The sequence below is a fragment of the Poeciliopsis prolifica genome, unplaced genomic scaffold (genome assembly GCF_027474105.1).
Source record: "Poeciliopsis prolifica strain line A6 unplaced genomic scaffold, Auburn_PproV2 SCAFFOLD004, whole genome shotgun sequence".
Lineage (NCBI taxonomy): Eukaryota > Metazoa > Chordata > Actinopteri > Cyprinodontiformes > Poeciliidae > Poeciliopsis > Poeciliopsis prolifica.
In genome coordinates, this window is record NW_026562379.1 from 9175307 (window position 1) to 9196065 (window position 20759).

The 20759-nt window shown below is 37.3% G+C and overlaps 1 protein-coding gene across 3 annotated transcripts in view; it reads left to right on the top strand.

Moving 5' to 3' along the window:
- Positions 1-20759, top strand: part of igsf11 (immunoglobulin superfamily member 11) — a 102989-nt gene that overhangs the window by 77894 nt on the left and 4336 nt on the right. For 2 of the 3 annotated variants that reach the window (XM_055028526.1, XM_055028527.1), the window contains 5 exons: positions 7909-8072; positions 16714-16921; positions 17186-17341; positions 18707-18829; positions 19618-19765. In XM_055028526.1, coding sequence (XP_054884501.1) covers positions 7909-8072; positions 16714-16921; positions 17186-17341; positions 18707-18829; positions 19618-19765 — 799 coding nt within the window. Of the gene's footprint in view, positions 1-7908; positions 8073-16713; positions 16922-17185; positions 17393-18706; positions 18830-19617; positions 19766-20759 lie in introns of all 3 variants that reach the window. The other variant, XM_055028525.1, reaches the window with a different exon arrangement.

Consider the following 20759-nt stretch of genomic DNA (forward strand, 5'->3'; position numbering starts at 1 on the left):
AATATATCAACATGGCAACTGCCAAATAGGGGAGAAAAAAAGAACACAGCCTCTTGCCAATCATGTCATCTTACTGGCAGATTGGTACGCTTGCCAGAATGTCAGATTTACATGCAGACACAGTGATGAGTTTGCCAAACATCCAAGTCTGCCAGAAAAATGAGTTACTCCACACAGAGATGTATGAAAGGTACAAGGTGGCACATAACTGACAGAAAGTTGGGGGTTTGTTTCTGTGGGACAATCCCGGTCTGGCAATTCAGGTGTCAATTAAAACAGATTGTGTCAGCAATTTGTAAAACATTTTATTTTCTCTAAGCAGCACACTGTGGGTAAGTGTAGTGAAGGATGTTTCAGATAAAGTCTGAAACATCCTTCAAATGTTTAGTTGTGATTAGTGTACTTCACTAAAGTTTGCTCTTGATGTGTTTTGATCCTTGGATATATGTGTATGTGTGTGTTAGCTGTACATCCAGGGCTGCCTGTGCGGAGCCATCTGTTTGCTGCTTTAGCAGTAGTCTTCCAGTGCTCAGGCTTAACTTTGCATGAGGGCAGTGGCCTACTTTAACCTTCTGCTCGCTTAGTGAGTCCATCCGAGTTCAGTTAGATTTTTGTTTTTTTCATATATGTCCCAATATAGATGAATTAATTTGCTAAACAGTTGGTCATAGTATTTTATGTTCTTTTTGCTTTGGGGTTGATCATTTATGCAGAATTTTACTTTTTCATTGTCAGGTCTGTGTTGTATATTCTATTTCAATAGTTCTTTGGGCAATGCTGCAACTTTTAGATTTGCTGTAAACCTGTATGGTATAACGCTGTCATCCATCATTCCAGAAATGAAGCACAGTCTCCACTCATGATTATAAAATGTGTAAGAATACAAATATGGTGACTAATGGTACATGCTTAAGCTCATGCTATGAGTTTATTCTAGCAGTGCATTAGGCACAACAATAAGCTGCAGCAGTGAGACGCAGAACAGTTTAGGGACGAGTATTAGGCTATGTAGGCTAGTCACTGAGCCTTGCATTGGGGTTGGCATTTGTGGCTAATAAATCAGCTGCAGTGGGTGGGGTAAGGGATGAGGTTTTAAAGGCTGTTTTAATGGGAACGTGTCAGCGGGACAGACTGCATAGAGGAAAACTGAAGCAAAATATTGAAAGGAAAAAGTGTTTATTTGATCTGTTTAATATGGATAGTAATACATTAATGAAATAAACATTTACATGAGAAATGTGGATATAAGCTGGGCATGAAATTGCTTAAGGTACTGCAGATCTTATTCTGTTGTACTCATTAGAGAATACCAACATTTTCCTCTTTGTAAAATATTAATGAAGACCTTTTGTACCAAGGTTCCTTTGGACTTTAGTTACAAACAAGCCTGTCCTAAAGGTTCAGTTTGTTTACTTTGAGATGGAAACACCATTTTTCAACCATACCTGGAGAAGGCAAGTGCAAATTTTATGCAATGAATAAATCACAGAAAGGTCAATGGTATTAAAGTAAAGAAATGCTGTGTGGTGCTTAAAAAATATGAAAGCAGAACACCTGGAAAAAACATCTGACTTCGATAAGATTGTACTTCAAAGAAAAAAAAATGGGAATAATTTTCTCTTATAGCTAAAACACTAAAAGTAAAACAGAGAATATCAGTGCATTGGAGTGCATAGTAGGTGTTGTTATTATAGTATTCCACCTTGCTGCTTACTCTGTCTGCCTTCTTTTACAATCAATGGCCAAAGTTGAAATGACTTTGATTTTTGGGTAATAAATGTTGGGAAAAATCTGAAATTGTTTCTAGTTAAAAATAGGACGGTAAACCAAGACAAAGTAAACATTATATTTTCTGGACGCACTAAAATCAAATTTTATTTTTTAATTGGCACATTAAAGCTTCATGTGGTTATTATGAAGCCAGGATCCTTTTAAGCACATTGTCATAAGTGCATTATTTTTGCCCATCACAGTTCCACTGGGAGGCTATAGGTTAAAATGTACTTTTTTTAGCATTACATCATGTCGCGCTGAAAGCATTATTGAAAAGAGCAGAAGCTTCTTAAAAAGACACAGACCCAATTTTAAGGTGTTAAATTGTTTAAGGCAAATTTAAAGTTTTGTTTTATATATGCAGCATTTTTATAACAACTGAAGTTAGTTGATTGTGCTATAAAATGGTACGATGTGCCTAAAAAATTCATAATAATGCCCCTGTAAGTCACTGCAAAAACCCTCGACCTGAACAAGCGATTCACCCCAATTTTTGGGTCTTCTTTTGTTGAGAAAACTGATTTTTTTGTTTTGTTTTTGTTTTATCTATGGCAGATCTATGTAGTGTCCTGATTTCAAAATAAAGTAAAAAAAAAATAATAAAATAAAAAAGTAATCAAAACTCACTCTATTACATAGCATTGCTTTTACAAAAATTATATTTCTTTTCAGTACGGACTATCAGTTTGAGTTGTGCTTGTGAACACATTTTTGCCGCTGCAACGCTTTGACTCTAGTCCTTGATGAGTTGCCATCCGGCAGCTGGGTACACAATTACACCACCTGAGTTTCACAGGAATGTTTTCTCTCGCTTGTTTTCTCTCGCTTGTTGGTTCATCATGGTGCCTCGTGGGCACGGGCAACAGAGCAGGGTCCGCTTCTACAAGAATTGAAAGTCATCAAGAAGCCCTGGGGTCCTTCACAGGACAACAGGACACAAAGCTTTGTTTGTAGGATGACACAGGTGTGGGAGCACATGAAGCCATATGTAGATATGATCATGACTGTGGTTAATTTTATGGTTTTGATTCTTTTTGCTTTTGATTTTCCAGGAGATTAATTTCTAATGTGGAAGTTATAAAATTAGGACAATCGAAAAGTTTTCTGGGTCCAAAGAAGCAGCTTAAACAATAAATAGATATAGATTCTTTGAAAATGCACAAGGTCAAATGTGGCTAAGCTTTGGTAATAAACACTGATGCTGAGAATTAATACTTAAAGTCAGCTCAGAGTTGTGGTTTTTGGGTGGAAGTTCAAGGTCTAAGATAAAAAATATAGCTATTACAAAGATGAAATATTTCATCCATGTCACTTTTAAATATGTATTAAAGTATTGTCTTTCTTTGGTCCTTGTCTTTGCACCGTCATCAATCTTCTCACTTATTTATGTGCACATATTTCTATGTGTGGGTGTGTGTCCTAGCCTGCCCGTTAAGTTGTGCCAGAGGCTCATCACATCCCATCTCAACATCAGGGGCATCTGTTTGAAACAGAAATGAAAGTGAAGCCTGTGAATAAAAAAGGCTATATGAATATAAAAATACATAATGCAAATGACTTGCAGTTCAGAGATTTTCTGTGAATGTGTGTATATGTGTGTGTAAGTGAGGGAGAGAGCAGACACATCAGTGCTCCGTCCTATCAGGGCTCCACCTCACCCTGACTGAAGAAGTGGGTTCACATTCATCTCTCCGAGGTGTGTGGATTTCTCATACATTACTCAGCAGTAGTTTCATGATTGGAAAGAAGAAATCTGGTATTTTTTTGTTGTTTGAGCTACACATGGTCTACACATGCACTACAGGTATTGCCTCTCATCAGTTTAGTAATTCCTCCCCTCTTAAACTATAGCACTTTCTCTCACACTCTCTCATTTCACATATTTTCATCTCATTCTGAACAGATGTTATGTTAAGTGCAAAAGTGCAGCTTTACCCTGTCTCCTAGATACTGTGGACCAGATAAGGTCAGTACATGGAATTAGTTCTGTTAAGATGACTCTTAGTCAGGTTCGTCCAAGTCCTGCAGCACACGGCCTCTGGGCAGCTCAGAGCTACAATCAGAGAAAGACTGAAGCATGACTGTTTAAGGATAATTTGGAAGGATTGGATGATAGAACTACTGAGATAGACAGCAAAATGTTATTCGTGCCCATTGGTCTGTGCACAGGAAGAAAGTGGTCTACCCAACCCCGAGGACGTAGTAAAAAAAGCAGATGAAGATTCCCAAACACTTCCATTTAACTTTTTTCATGCTTCACAAATCAATTGTCTCATGGAGTGACCAATGTGCAGAAAATATTTGAAAAGCTGCAAGAAGACTTTGATTGCACAAATGCTTTGAATCAGTGATCATTCAGAAATGAATTAATGATTTTCAACATGCAATATATTTTTATTTTTACAAAACAAAAAATAAATAAATAAAAATACAGATGTTTTTTTTTTCTTTAAATGAGATCATGCTTTTACATTGTCTTTGGAGAGATACCTGTGTCATTTCTCCATACAAAGAAGTATTTGTTGAAGGAAAATCATTTTAAATACAAATTTTTCAGGAATATGAATAATGTTGGATCCTGGCTAATAAGTCATTATTAATTATTTGTAGGTCATGTGGTTATTCTTCACTTTATTCATTTACATGTATTTACTGACCTTGTTTTATAGCACAGCTTAACACATCAATGCCTCAACATAAGGTGTGTACTACTAGCTGCTAAATACTGCTGGTGAATTCATCTGTTAAATGAAGTCAATTTATATAGACCTTTTCTAGCTATTCTGACAACTAAAAGTGCTACGTTTTTGCTGAAGTCTATATATTGGGTTAAAATAATGACACATTTTATAGAATTCATATGCTAGTCAAAACATGAGCATGAATAATATTAGAAAACCAAATGTAATATGTGAGTTCTGTGGAAATAAAATGAACCATTAATATTTTTACTCAAGATTATCATAATGTGAGAATCTCAGAACCTCATGCCTAATATTTCACAGTATGTATGTCAATGTAAGAGGCCATTTTGGGAATGAATGCCTCACCCTTCATCTTTTGCCTATCTATGGTTTTATGGATGAGTTCTGGTGGAGCAGCTGTGCACCAGGCATGTTTCAAACATAGAGCAGAAGAACTGGCGAGAAGCTTTGGCAGAAGTGTTCACAATAATGAGGCAATGCCAGGCAATTTTTGTTGCTTTCTCTCTTTTAGATGTGTCCCTGAAGAACCATCGTACATGTCACCAATGACATGGACCAATGAGTTTGGATGTGTGCACATGGCAGTGGGTTGCAATTCATGTGCATATTTTTGAGTTCAAAAGGCACAGTACATGCAGTGTATGCACACTTTGTTTTCACATGTTTGTGATTTTATTTATTTTTTAAAATATGTGTGTGTGTCATTCCTTGGTCGTGGGGGCTTAGAGGCTCGGAGCGCAGAGGTTCTCTAATCCAGTGTTTTGAAATGAGCCCTCCAGCTGTTGTGGGCTTGAGAGACTGCAGCCTTGGAGGAGGCTTAAAGATGACAAGATGCTCCTATCTTTACTTCTCTTGAATCTTTCATTTTCTTTATAATTTCTGTCTTGATTTCTAGTGCTTTGTATTGTAATTTTTCAAACTTATAAGAAACATCTTTTAAGTTTAAAATTTTTAATATAAACGTCTTCCTTGTCGCTATAAATCTCTGAGTAAGAGCATAGAATGATTCAGAGTATGAAGTGAACATTGCATAGAGGATAAGAAGATCAGACAAGTTTAGTGACCAGACACATTTATTGCATTTATAATGACGTCCTCATGTTGCGCATGTCACGACAGGTAATGGGGTCTCATTAGCGATGTAATGATGCAGACAACCTGAGGAGTTCACGTCTCATGTCATATGTTGTGCAAATGAACTAAAGAGGAGAATTAGGCTGCTGAATGATACATATTGGCATTACAGGGGAATATAATGCCTCTAAGTGAAATTGGCTGCATAATTCATAGGAAGTCTTCTTCATGAGCATGTCTCCCATGAACCAAAACAGAGCCCAGCAGCCTATCTCCCCTTGGCCCATCAGTGAAGCTGCAGGGCTTGTGATGTCTGCCAACAGAAGGAAAGCGTAGGAAGTCCTGCAGGTTTCAGGCAGACAGGCAAGCAGGGATCAACAGGCAGTACATCAGCTAGAATAGGCCAACAATATCCAAAATCTGTTAAAAATATTCTTGAGCTTCAAATTCCCCATAAACAGGCTAAATAATTCTGCAAATTGCAATGCATGAATCTTGAACACAATCCAATGGTTTTGTGATTGACTTGTGGTGGGATCATCATCTTACAGTATCACTAACATGGACCATTCACAGGACATGATCAATTATTTGTAATCATATCAGTGCATCATCCCCCTCACCATGTTTAGATAAGATTACTTCCCATCTGGGTTTTTGGACATGGATGCATGCTTGCGGGGTTGATGTAACTTAATTTTGTTTATAATGTCTTTAGCCAGTCTAAGAATAGATGCAGCATGCACAGATTTGTCTTCATGGCTCCTTTTTAAGACTCACAGCTGAGTACAGATGTGTAGCTTCTTCTGAGCATCTTGGTTAGAGAGGACAAAACTCTTTTGATGCACAAAAAAATAAATGGTGATTTTGACTCTTGAGCTGTATGTGTGAATGGATGGTTTTGTATTTCAAAGAAGAAAATGGTCTTAAATAGATGATAAATACGAGAAACTCAGGAGACAACCTATCATCTTTCCTCACGTAGCCGTTCCATATTTCATGTGATTCTCCACAGTTCAGTGTAAATGTCTTTGTTCTGCTGAGAGAATTACAAGAGACACTTTGTTCTCCACAGACCATGTTTGTTTTTCTGTATACATTAGGCATCAATAAGAAAACATGTACAGCAAGGGTAAACATTGATTTTTTTTGTTTGTTTTTCTTTTAAAATATGAAACACATACATGCTTTTAGCCTGTCTGGGTTGTTCCATGTCATCCAGTAGTTGACTGGAACATTCTCCAGCCACCCATTAACTAAAACAAAAGGTAAAATCCTGAATCAGTTTGAATGAATAACAAACATGAAGTTTCTTCTACATATTTTTAATGTATGATCACATTGTACAGAAGAATATTTTACATGACAGTTTTAGTTCTTGGATAGACCGTTTTCATTTAGCTACCTCCACAATTATTGTGTCCATGACAAATATGCATTAAATGCCTAAGAAAAACATTTTGCAACCAACTATGTTTAAATTAGTTACATTTATTCAATGCAATAAAAGCTCACATTAAGAAATATTTCTTTTATTAATAACATAATCTGCTTGCCATCATTATTAGGAGCACAAAAAATTCCTACAGAGTAAATGTAACTGAAGAATGGTTTTCATTTCGTACTTTTTCTACTTTTTAATGTGGTCACAGTGTCTAAGCAATTACTTGTTGTTCAGTTACTTTCTGTCACTCATAAGAAATTACTAGGATGTGATATTAAGGTCTATTTCTATTGGCCACTGTTTAAAATGGGGAAGACAAGCATTATCAAGAAAATAAGACACATATCAGTTTATCTTAGTTAGTGAAGAAATGGCTGTAATAAAATACTACAAATAGTCTCGTAAATAAGATAAGGGACAGTAGACAAAATGCAGCATTTGCTATTGTGTGAGTGGAAAAATTATGTTTTTATGTTGTATACAGTAAATTTTAGAAGAGGCTATAATTGGTGGGAATATGTGCGGGGAAAAGGCATTGTTCTTTTGCTGTGATTGTGCATGTGGGATGATGATTTAAAACATTTTATAGAGAAACATTTTTTCCACTGTTTGGACTGAACTGCTTCTGGTTCAAACAACAGTGGTTATTATAACTGTAATTGTACACACATCTTCTGCAAGTTTATTTCGGGTGTGATTAAGTGCTTTTACATATCAACAGATCTACTCACATAAAAGTTACTTGTACTTCAAAGGAGCATCAAATGATTTGAACCAATTATGTTCTATGACAATAGTCATGAAGGTTGCTATAAATTTAACCCACAATTTTTGTTTAACTTCTTGCCCTGTTACTTTTATGTTCACTTACTCTGAACCAAGACACTCACATCCTCTTATTTGTTCCTGCAGTGTGTGTCCGGGCCCTGGAAGTGACTGTGTCCCAGAGCAGCATCCAGGTGGCTCGGGGCCAAACGGCCATTCTGCCCTGCTCCTTTACCACCAGCGCTGCCCTCACCAACCTAAACATAATCTGGATGGTGATCCCGCTGTCCAACGCTAACCTGCCAGAACAGGTATCAATGACACATCCATTCATTGAAAATAAAAGAAACTATACCCCCAGCCTTTTAGTGTGTTTGTATCAAAAGGTCAGACTTAAAAAAGTATTAGATTGTAAAATGTTAACGTTTGAACATAGCGGTCACAATCCTATATATGTAGTTTTGCCATGACAGGTGTAATACCAATCTACCCATCTGTGCAGCAGTGCATTGTAAAGAGAAATGCAGACTTTTAAGTTGTTCCTTAATCTAATATTATCACATATGTATCATGCGGATGATCATTGTTATTTCTCCCTCAACGTTGCAGTCGAAGCAGGTATACAAGACTTGATTTGTTTTTATGTTTGCACAGATCCAGCGCAAAGAGAACGTTTGGGTTATCAGACATGATATAGAGACTTCTTATCCCCTTCCCAGATGCTTTGATTGTATACAATTCGAGTCATAAAATTTGGATCCGAACTTCCAACATTATTTAGGTTATGGTGACGATCAGGACAAAGCCTTGGCTGTATTCAAAGCTCTCCACCTTTTGGTCCAACTGGCGAAAAACAACACTGTTTTTTTCTGTATATCTGTACATTTGTGACACACTGTAGAAAGGGAAAACATTTATTGTGTCCACTGAACTACTGTCAAACTGCATGATGCAACAGTCTCAACAGAAAATGGGAGCAGAGCAACAAAGAATACAGCAAATGGTCCAACTTGTGCAAAAGCACCTGAAAAAAAAATACAAATAAACCTTAGACTTTTTCAAAATGTTCATCTTGCAACCAAAAACCTCACAAAGGTTTTACGTAATATACCAACCTAAACAAAATTGCAAAATGGTAATGTGCAAGAAAAATAATACATGGTTTTCAAAGCTTTTCATCAAACACGATCTAGAAATTGTTGCATAAATTTGCATTGAGTGCCCCTGAGTTTCCTCTTGTTCACTGGACAGTGCCTTTGGCTGTCAGGGATTCTAATGCTTTGATATAAATCATTCTTTTCTAGGTATGAACTTTGTTTTGACTATTGACATAAACTTTTAAAGTGTAGATGAATGGCTAGGATTCTTTTCTGCAGGTCAACCTCTGCCCCAATATCAAGTCTTTTCAGGCTGTAACAGGCTTTCTTCAAAATATGATACTGCCACCACCAGGCATCTTAGACAAGATGGTGGGTTTAGTGTTAGTTCCCTGATATATATAGCATTTTGCAAAAAGTTACATTTGACCAGGACACTCTGTTCCACTTGACTATTATGTCCTTGGCTTTGTCATGACCACCTGCATTTGCTGCTTGCTGTTCGTTACTAGAGTAATCACAGTTCCAATAGGCAACAGCATTTTTGAATACAGCCAGTATGTCAGAAACCCATAATGTGAATTGTGCTTAAAAATGGAACTAATGGACATTGATGAAACAAACACAATACTTCTCTTTTCGGTGCATCTGACGGCCTTAGTTACAGTACTCATTGTTTAGCTTCATTAAGAAAAGTTTGTAAGAAAAGTTTCCAGGTTTTCTAAATGGAACATAAGTCAGGGGACATTTTCCAAAATAATTTATAAAAGGGTTTATGACAATTTAGAAAACATATTAACTTTTCTGAAAATTGTATTTCTTAATTATTTTTAATCCCAGAGACTGTTGATAGAAATAGTTACCCTGAAGTTGGCACAGGTCCTTGTGAACCATATGTCTGTGTAACTATAAATTAAGCATAGTTAAACACTTTTTTTGCTTTTTTTAAATATATTTTGCACCTGGTCAGGAGTAGTTGCATGTATTATTTCTAATTCGGTATCTCATCCTCCTCTCCACTCCCCTCCAAAGGCTCTTCTTAGTATTTTGCTTTTCTCACCTTTGCTGACTTGTTTCTCTCTCACTCAGTGTTTCCTCCCCCTCGCGGGTCTTACTCTGATTCCATTTGAGTTGTTTAACATGCAGCTGCAGGCCGTACAAGCTCACCTGCCTCCCTTCACTTTGAACCCCGGTGCTGGTCGGCCGCCCAAATAACACAATCATCTTCTGCACTAATTAACTCACGCCCACGACAGGCTCTGTAACGCAGCTGTTCTCACTGCACAGACACAAACACACACACACACACACACGAAAATACTGACATATTCATATATACACACACATATACTCAATTGCTTTGAGCAGACTGCTGGTCCAAAACCACTGGAGATGCTCATATACTCACCCTAAGCAAATTTTTGTTTAAAAAAAAAACACAGAAAAGACATCCTGGCCATACTGACTAAACTTGTGGTCAGTTGATACAGATTGTTCTGTTCCCAGAACATGATTGATACAATTGACATATCAAGATCATATTCCCTACCGATATTCCCTGTTTCATATGGACAAGCTTTACAATAAACCTTTTAAATCACATACTGTCTGGCTGAAAAGTTGGGTCCTGTCTTTTTCTTTCCAATTAAGCAAGCAATTTTAACCTTAAAATAGTTTAAATAAATAATGCAGAAAGCCAGTTTCAAAAATAGTCAAATCGACAAATTGACTTTTCTTTTCTTTTCTCATTGTTACCATCTTACTTGACATGATGACAGGTCAGGCTGTGCCTCCTTTTGTTATGTTCTTGTTCTTCTAAGAATAAAATATTTTAAAAAATCTATTCATGCTAGCTTTAGCTAGCTGTTCATTTCAGAACCTATTCCGTTGAGTTTTTTCTATTCATTCTGATCGCAGAGTGCCCCCTGCAGGTAGCTACTTTCATAGCAGCTGTCATTACACTGGACTTCAAATCACTGGCTTTGAAATACACTGAAGGGTGGGCCTTCATTTGACTCAAATGTTGGGAATTGACCAACCTCAAGCTTAGAAAACAACTATGTTGTCATCTGGATTTTCCCAAATTATTTTTTTTCTTGAAATAGATAAACTTTTAACCTTTAACTTTTAAGTTTGTGACAAGAAATTATAAAGTTTCTTTATAATTTTCCTGGACTTTAGCCAAACAAATTGCTTTGGTAATCCTAACTGAGCTAAAGCAGCAATTCTTCTGCCTGATTTTATCACATACGGTAAGGAAAACGATTACATAGATAGTGTGTACCTTTTACATGCACACTCACACATATAACGGGGCATCCAGTCTGTGCAATCACACATTAAAAAAAGAAAACATTTGGTGTCTGCATGAAATATATGAGCAGACTTAAATGTGTGTGATGAAATAAAAGTGCCATGTGAGGTGACAGAACTGAAGAGTACAAGTACAAGGTCATTTTGAAAGTAGAGAAAGTGTCTTGACTGATTATAGTTGATGCTAAAAGCCATTAACAATTACTGAACAGAACTCTTGCACAAGCCGCATTTGCACTTTAGCAAGTATACTCAGGGCTCTGCATGCTTAAACATGAGTGCCATGTTCAGATAGACCTGAACATGGCATCTGTTGTAAATGACTCACCATTACTGTAAAACACAAAAAGCTAAAATGTGATCAAAAATGTTATTTCATACGTTTTATCTATTTTGCATTTCAGGCGATGCCTTTATTTCCTTAAAATGGCAGACATGGCTTTGTTCGTCTAATTTATCTCCTTAATGAAATTGCATTGTGACATTTCAAATGACAGCACATTGAAATTAGTATTTTATAAGATCAAAGAAATCCTGAGTAACTTTGATACACCTCCTGCACTCATGTCATATTTATCCTTTCCACATCAGCTCCATAAACTATGAGGTTCACCATGAGTCCATTCCACTGTGATTGTTTTAAACTTTGAAGACTAACTTGAAGACTGTTGTATTTGTGAGATAATTTGAAGCATTGATTTCTGCTGATTTGACTTCTGTGCTTTCAAATGTTGCATGCTGTCATACATAGTGACAAATATGAAAATTATGTTTTTTCTCGTTGAAAAGGAAATCATAATTAAAATAACTAATACTAATTTCACAGTATCTGCTTTGTGTCTCTATTTTGCTTGCAGATAAATAGTTCATATACAGATTTTTCAGGTTGTTTTTGATGAAAGCATGCTTGTGTGCTAGTATGGCAGTGTCAACGTCCAGGCTAATCATCAATTGCAAATCTTTGGCAAGACTTCAAAATGTATGTTCACAAACATTGGCATAGAGTCAAATTGAGTTAAGCTATTCTGCTATAATCTGGCAGAGATAAACTTCAAAACCTACAAGCTGTAATTGCAGGATAATGTGTTTTTTTCAGAGGGATGATTTGTGATCTTTGAATTCAAATAGATTTTCAGAATTCTTTAATAAAAAAGGTGTCCAAATCATATTGTTGCCTGGTTCTTCACAATTCACAAAATTTTGTGTTAGTCTATCACTTAAAATACAAACAAAATACACTGCAGTCAGTCATTATGAAATGATAAATTGTGGAAAAATCTCAAGTGATTTGCATATTTGTGAAGGACAAGAACTAACAATAATTTTAGCTGTGCATGTGTATTTGGATAGTAGGGTTTATCTGGATTATCTATCACCTGGCTTTTCAGGGGAAAGAGGTCAGGACATTTGATCACAGTGCAGCAACAGAACGATGGACAGATTACAAACAGAAACAACACACAAACATTCAAACACCCAAACACAGGTACACTCCACAGATTCACATGCCAGCACGTTGTAATCCACCGCTCAGCCTGTCAGTTAATCAGACCAGATAAACAGGATACAACCAATGCAAGGCTTAGGTTTAGACTGTTCGAGATTTAGGAAGAGGAACTTCACATGGAGCCCTCTTCAAGTCTAAAACTTAAAAAAAATATAACAAATGTCTGACAAAAACTTAAAATCATCTGACATTTTGACCATGTTTTCCTCTTCTAACCCTGCAAATACATTGCCATTTCAGAAAATCTTGAAAACTACAAAGCTGAATGGTGTGACAAATGACACAACTGTAATAAAAAAGCCCTGTCTGTGCACATGCAACATATTGTGCTGATGTTGTACATCTGACAAGGGTGGAAAGAAAGTCTGCAGAAGTTGTGTCGGCTATAAAAGAGAAACTTTAGGTGACAAATGGGAGCTGAATCATTTAGGATCTAAAATTGGTTTCCATGGTACAACTTTCCTTAGAAAGTCTCTGTGTTTCTATGAAGTGCTTACCTTCACATCACAGTACTCTTTTATATGCTCCATGCAAGCTGAGTGGATTGTGGCATTGTGGATTGTGCAAGCAAAGCAGAACAAAGACTTTGAAGAAATAGCCATATTTGCTATTGTGTATCAGAGCTGCTGTGTTGAACTCATACAATTAAAAAGACTAAGACAGGAACTGACATTTTCTGTTTCGTTAACGGAAATAGATGAAATAGTGAAAGTTTAAATGGATTTTGGTGTCTCGGACAGAAATTTTGAAGCAGTTTTTGTCTCTCTAATTTATTATGGCCTTTTCAGTGTCATTGTCCAAATTTCTGTGTTTCTTGATTTAGCTACGAGTAAGTTAATGTTTATCCATGAAATTTATCTCTAGTGAAATTCTGGTCAGTGGGAATCCTTGATGCAGAAATTATGTTTATCTGTTTCTGGGAATTTACCGTGGTCTTTTGGATAACCACATTGATCCCAACAAATCTGCATTAGGGTGAATTAAATAGATGATCCATTCCCTTGACCTCAGAACATGGAGAAAGAAAGTTTTATTTCTTCAGTCGAAGAAATTGAACAAAGACCCCTTTTATTCTCTTTTGTAAGAATTACAATGCTTTATTTTAAGTTATAAACATACACAAAAATGTATTATGACTAGAAGAAGCAAAACAAGCAGTTACAGACCATTGATTCAGCTTCTCTTTGTGGGCATACCTTCTGAACCAGATAAGCTAATTTTCAGCCTCAATATTATCATTGGATCTCACTGAGATTGTAATTGTTCATGCTTTTTATCAATGAGGGGGAAAAAAATGCATGCAGGATTTGTGACTGTTTTCTGTTGGATTGGCGTGATTTGTATTTTTAATGGAGATCTTAAGTTATTTTCATAGGGGTCAAAACTTAAAATCCCTACACGATCCCAGATCATTGATTCAACCTGGTTCTCCCTATCTCTATTATCTCTAAACATGCATTGAAATAAAAAGTGTACAATTTATTCCTAATCCTTACTGAATGAAGTTGTGCATGGACTGCAAATCAAACGGCATCTGTACCAACGATGCTTTGGAAAAACAGTGGGATGGTAATCATTGGGTACATGACTCCATATTGTTCAGGATGTTTCATGAGATAGAAGGAGATAGCAGTGTGTAGTCAGTAAATTAAAGGAGCCATGGGGGAAAGGGGGTGGGGGACAGAGATTTATTCAGGCTTTACTGAGAACATGGCAGGATTCTTCATGTCTCCTTATGGGGTCGGTTGGAAGAAGGATATGATCATGCAATTGGTACAGTGACAGAGAATATTTGAAGGATTTTTGTTTGTGTTTCCAGTTGTGGGTCGCAGAGGCAAGGGAAAACTTGTGAAGTAGGGCAACGAGCACAGATGCTCGTCCTGCGTCTATGTGCAGGATTTTTCTGAGAGAAAGGATGAAACAGGGGTTTACCGCTGGGCCAGCAGTGGGGCATCCAGCTAGTCCAGCTAGAGTTCTTAGGGCTGCCTGCCATCTGAACGGCGGCCATGGCCTCTTTTCTGTCAGCGAAGTGCCACAAAGCCAACCAGGTCACGCGATCGAATGAGGTGGCTTATACATACATTTAGAGCAGACAGGATCAACTCATCAGACAGACAAAAAGTAGATAAATGGGTTAAATATGGCACATTAAAAGATGATCTCATCAGATCAGTTAACACATAAAGGCATAATGTGGCATGTGAGGCCAAATGAGTGATCACACTCAGTCCAGATTATATTGTGAGGCCATCAGAGACAAGCAACACTACAAGTCATTCCTCAGAGTGGGTACCAAAGAAGAAGAAAAAAAAAAAAAACAGGAAGCAGAAACCTCTGAAAAGATGGGAAAATAGTCCAGTGACATACAATAAAAAGAATCACACAATAACTAGATAAAGGAATATTATTACTGTGGCAGACACATCACACCAGCAACCCAATAGGGATGCACTTCTTGTTAGTAAATGAATCTCCACCGAAACACATGAGCAGAAAGAGATGCAGTTACAGGCTCTCATCACAGCGGAGGAGCTGCCTATTCATCTGCACATAAGAGGACAAAGCGAGCGCGCAGCACTCAGGAAATTGCAGCCATGCAATTTACAATCGTTAGGCAGCGGTGGAGGACACAGTCACATACACACACCCACACTTTCATCAGAACTATCGCTATACTGCTAACACACACGCTCATGAACGTTCACGCAGGAACATATTGGTGCTGGTTGTTTCCTGGCTGGGTCTTTGAACAGTTCAATGAGGAGTCTTTTCAGCAAAGTGAATAGCCCCTCTGATTTTCCCCTCCATGTGTACGCTCTTGTGTCTCATGTAAGGCAGCGTGTGCGCGGCTGTCACGGTTCTGCGCATAAGCATTTGTGGGGGTCCTTCATCTTTTGTGTGAGCCCAGCTGAGGTTGAGAGCTGCACTCCAGTCTCATGTTGTCCGGTCTCACAAGTGATCAGTTTGAACCTAATCTTGAGGCTTTTGGTGATTGTTCACCGTTCTTCAGGTTTGGAGCAGAGGGACGCTTAACTCCACCTGAAAGTCTGCAGTCTTAGCTGGTGTAGTGCATTGGCACTATGACCACTATTAGAAAAAAGGCTTGGCTTTCCAGGATAAGGTTTTGTAGGAATTTCTCCTTGGATTTCATCTCTTGTCCAGGAAACGTCTGTTACTTCTACTCTTAAAATCATCATCTTTGTAGTTTGGATGTTTCCAAAATAAAATGTTTTCAATTATGCAGTCCATTTAGGGAATGCTTTCATCTGAAGAGCCTTACAGTATTGTGAAAGCCTACTTTTAGTGCATTCCCTTTCCCCCAAAGTCAATCATGTAAGCCAGAAAAAGACCACTGACAAATAAAAGGTTTTTAGTTGGTCCGTTTGCTTGCTTGTTGTAGAGAAGTAAGTCAATTCTGAAGGCTTATTTAGTCTGTGTGCTTTCTGCTTTCATCCTCACTATAGAAATACATCCCCCTCTAGTGTGAGAGACATGTAATGAATCAATTCAAAAAATGTGTAGAAAACAACTTTCACAGGATTCTTGTGCCTCTTAAAACACCCACTTTTATTCCTGTGACATTGGTTTGTATTTCCCCTTTGCAGATATATTTTCTTTTTTTGCTTTTCTGTCACACTTAAGTATTTATAATCAAGTACAAATTAAAGTTAGACAAATAATGTTAATTTGGTGAATTAAGTGAAAATACTTTTCAAACCAATGTGACTCTGTGAAAATATAATTATAATAAAATTATCTTTGTCTGATTCTACATTTGTTTAATAATCTAAAACATTTAGATGTGACTTCAAGGCAAAAACAGAAATCTGAATGTGAATATTTTTTGACCACACTGCCCCAAGTCTTTTTTTACTGTATAAAAATCCACAAAACGTTGACAAATTGTTCTTTTTTCTTTCCCTTTCCATATCCACCAATGTCCAACATGTTTTCCATTCTTCCATCCACTCCCTGTTTTTTTTATTTCGACATCTTTTGGCTGTTCCATTCTGTCACTTTGAATTCCCAACACAGGTGATAATTTACCAGAATGGCCAGGTGTTCACCCTACCTAACCACCTCAAGGGTCGTGTGGGCTTTGTGGCCACCATGCCAAGCACAAGTGCCTCCATCTTCATCAACAACACCCAGTTGTCTGACACTGGGACATACCAGTGCCTGGTGAACAACTTTCCCGATGGAGGAGGTCGTAACATTGGAGTCATTGGGCTCACGGTGTTGGGTAACTAACTTCACATCACACCAGCATGTCTATTTAAAGCTAAATGCGAGAACTCTCTCCTATATTTCTGAATAGTGGGTTAAATCTGTTCCACTCATAAAATGATTGCAGAACAGCAGCCATAAACCATCTTTGTTTAATGAGATTCTTCAGCTTTTTTTCACGATGCAATTTCCTCTGCAATGAGCAATGCGAAAAAAACAAACATTATTTTTGCTTTGTTAAGTGGTTAACGCGACACCACCCACTCTTCCCATCTGCTAGTGCCCCCCTCAGTGCCAGCATGTCGAATCCAGGGAACGCTGGATGTAGGCAGCGACATCATGCTGTTCTGCAGTTCAGAGGAAGGCATTCCCACGCCATCTTACTCCTGGGAGAAGCTTGATGCGCTGCCCAAGCTACCACACAACGCCATGCAAGGTATTACAAACAAGCTGGCCGTCGGAGTTCCCCTTTGCCCCACCTTTGCTGGTAAATTTCACACACGCAGAGGAGCTCTGACCAGAACCCAGACCCTTCATCAGTGCCACCTGTTATCTGTACCGGGCCCAAACTGCACCTCTTATCCTGCTGAAGGAGGATGAATGGATGGATGTTTGGATGAATGAATGGATTGATGGGTTGATTGATTGATTTCCACAAGTGAATTTGTGCTGGAATATGTGTGTTTGCTTTCGTACTTCATGCTGACTACCATCTCTGCCAACACTTACCTTGAAAAAAGTGTTATTTGGGTGGTTTTCAGCATCAGTTAGAACAAGTACAGTGGACTCTCCTTGCTTTTCCAAGTATGTATTCCAGAAAAAAAAGATGCACATGCCTGTACGCTACTAGTTAGTGGAGGTCTTCTGGACTTGCAATCAAACCCAGAAAGCAGACTACTGTCACAATAAAGTAATAACAGTAATTTTCCTAGGTCACGAGAATGAAACCATTTTTGAACAAACAAAACAAAACATTACCTATTTTCTTAATATAATGTCAGATGAATTAGATCTTTTCCTTTTCCGTCTATTGTATAACAAGTAACTATTAAATTAAATACTCAAATATTTTGTGAAACTGGATTGTCTCATGCAGACAGCTGTCAAAATTAAACAAAGGCTAAGCAGGGCGAGGACACCAACATCCTGAGGATCTTGTTTGCAACAAGTGATTCGGCTGCACAATAAATGTGATTCTGTAATGTATATATTTTTCTGCTCGGCCTTAACCTCACCCAGCAGGAAGATGACCAAATTAAATAAGCGCTACCATTTTGGATAGTGATCAAAAATTCAGCCAGAAGGAGGCCAGAACTTGATGCTTACAGAAATCATGTAGAAAATGTATGGAAACCTCTGACTGGCACTAAGCTTCAAAGTGTGTTTCCTTTTTGTAGGTTCTTACTTTGTACGTCTCACTTAATTTAAAATGAGATTCTTCACACTTTGAGGCATTGTGGGGTAACTGTAAAACATAAATGTCATGATGAACATTAGGATGCTAATCCCACATAGTAAATAATTCCAGTAGTGTACAGATGTGTGACTCTTATCATGCGCATCAAACCATTCATCATTTGTCACGCAGAACCAGGAATCTTACCGTTTAGCTGCACAGCATGATTCACATTTTGTATTACCAGGTAAATGGCTCCCTCTAAAGGTTGTCAGTGTAACATTCCAGTATTTTGCATGTAAAGTAGTACACTTAGTTTGAATGAATAACTATATGTTAACAGAAAAGGGTGTTTCTTGTTGCAATCACTTTAATAACATTGTGGCTCTCTGTATGTCCCTTCAGACCAGATGCAGGGCACTGTCACCTTGAGAAATATCAGCACAAGCACCTCAGGGTTTTACCAGTGCACTTCCAGCAATGCCATTGGCAAGAGCACATGTGTGCTAAATCTGGAGGTTGTGGCACGTAAGTAAACTGAATGTAGCATCAAACAGAAACTATTGCCGTTGTGAAAAGAGTAAAGATTTTAAAATATGACCAATTTCCTAATAACGCTCTTTTTAAAGCACTGCTATACTTTTATATATGGAATCTAATGTATTCAGTAAGTAAACTCATATTTTCATGAGTTGACGTGATATGTCAGATAGGACAGCAATGACAATTGGGAATAGAGTCACATATCACTTTGAGTGACACATGTCAGATCAGACAAATACAGATTTGCATTGTAAGCTAAAAAGAACACCAGACAGAACATCTTGCATACATCAGCACTCGACACTTTTGACACCAACAAAGCAAAGGCTGCTATGGGTCATAGGGAACCAGTTCTATAGGATCTGTCAGTCTTTCTTTTTTTGGCTACTTTTGTCATATTTCTTTGACCTTTGTTGTTATTTATTTGGACAGCGAGCGCTACATTTGGTTTAGATCAAAGCATATTCATGTGATCAAATAACTCGGTCAAAATTCAAGCCTTCTTTTGGGACTTTTTGTGCAATATCAAAAGCTACTTTTCAAAGAAATGGGGAAAATATTAGTGTAAAGATCTGTGTTTATGGAAGCTGCATCAGAAGTTGGCTTTAACAAAGTATTGATTAGATGAGACTGAATACCATCTATGTGTGTAGATTAGCGCATTTATTGTAATTTTAGAACATTTCATTTTGAGTCAAAACACTAATATGTTTAGTATCGGTTTACCCTTATACTTCAGAGTCTCTCCTCCTGTTTGTCTCTTTACCCTGCAGCCCAGCCTCAGAGTGTAGGTCTGATTGCAGGAACCATTGCTACAGGAATCCTTGCTGTCATCATCTGTTCACTACTAGTTGTGGTTACACTGTTTTACTGGAAGAACAAGAACAAATATGAGGAAGAGGAAATTCCTAACGAGATCAGGTTTGGTTCAGATTTATTCACTACTATTTGCATTTATATTGGTTAAAGTAGATTTAGGAAAAATTTAATGCAATTATTGGAAGAACTTGTTTATGTCTTCCTTGTAGAGATAGGATGACTTGAAGAATCTCATTTGTCTTAATTTTAGCAAAAACATAAGTATTTTCAAAGTCAAAATGTTTGCCTTGTTCTTGACAAATATTTTTTTCAGGTATCTGTTGTAGTCATACAGGTTTTGTTTCAGACAATTGTATCCTTAGGCTTATCTAAAAAAAAGAGAGAGAGAAATTGCGGATGTCATGCTCTTGCAGATGAGCATACTCTGTGTTCACACAGACATCACAAAGCCTTTTCTCAATAAACCCAAGTCAGTAAATTGGATTTCAGGTTCGGGGCGCTCACCTTTTATTGAATCTCCGAGCAGCAACTTATTTCATCATTACAGGCTAATTTTTCTTTTCAGGCCATGCGTAAATCTCTGTCAGTTGTTTACCAGGAGCTGCAGTTTCCAACTGTAATTATTCTCAGAATAATTTGGTAGATAATTCAGATTTCAGGAGTTTTATCTGTCTCTGGACACATCTGCCTCATTCTGAGCTCAGCTAGACTAAGGTTCCTTCGCTGCAGCTCCTTAGAATAAACAAATGTATTTAATCCTAAATGTGTGTTGGCCCCAATTTAGGTAAATGGAAGAAATAGTCAAGAACCAATATTGTCTTTTAAAGTTTATCTTTATTGGCGTTTTGATGTTTTTACAGTTGTATTTTAACAAAAACTATTTATTTTAGTACAATGACTGAATGTGAAAAGTAATATTTTTTAGAATTACTAAAGCATTTATTAAATTGGATTTTCTGTTACTGTCTTGGAAAACCGCAGCTAGTTTTAAGGAGTTTGGTTCTGTTTCTTTTTAAAAAGAAAATGCAAATTAAATGAATCAAGTTCTCTGGTAAATACATGGATTTATTTATTTTTTTTTGTAAATGTAGATGGT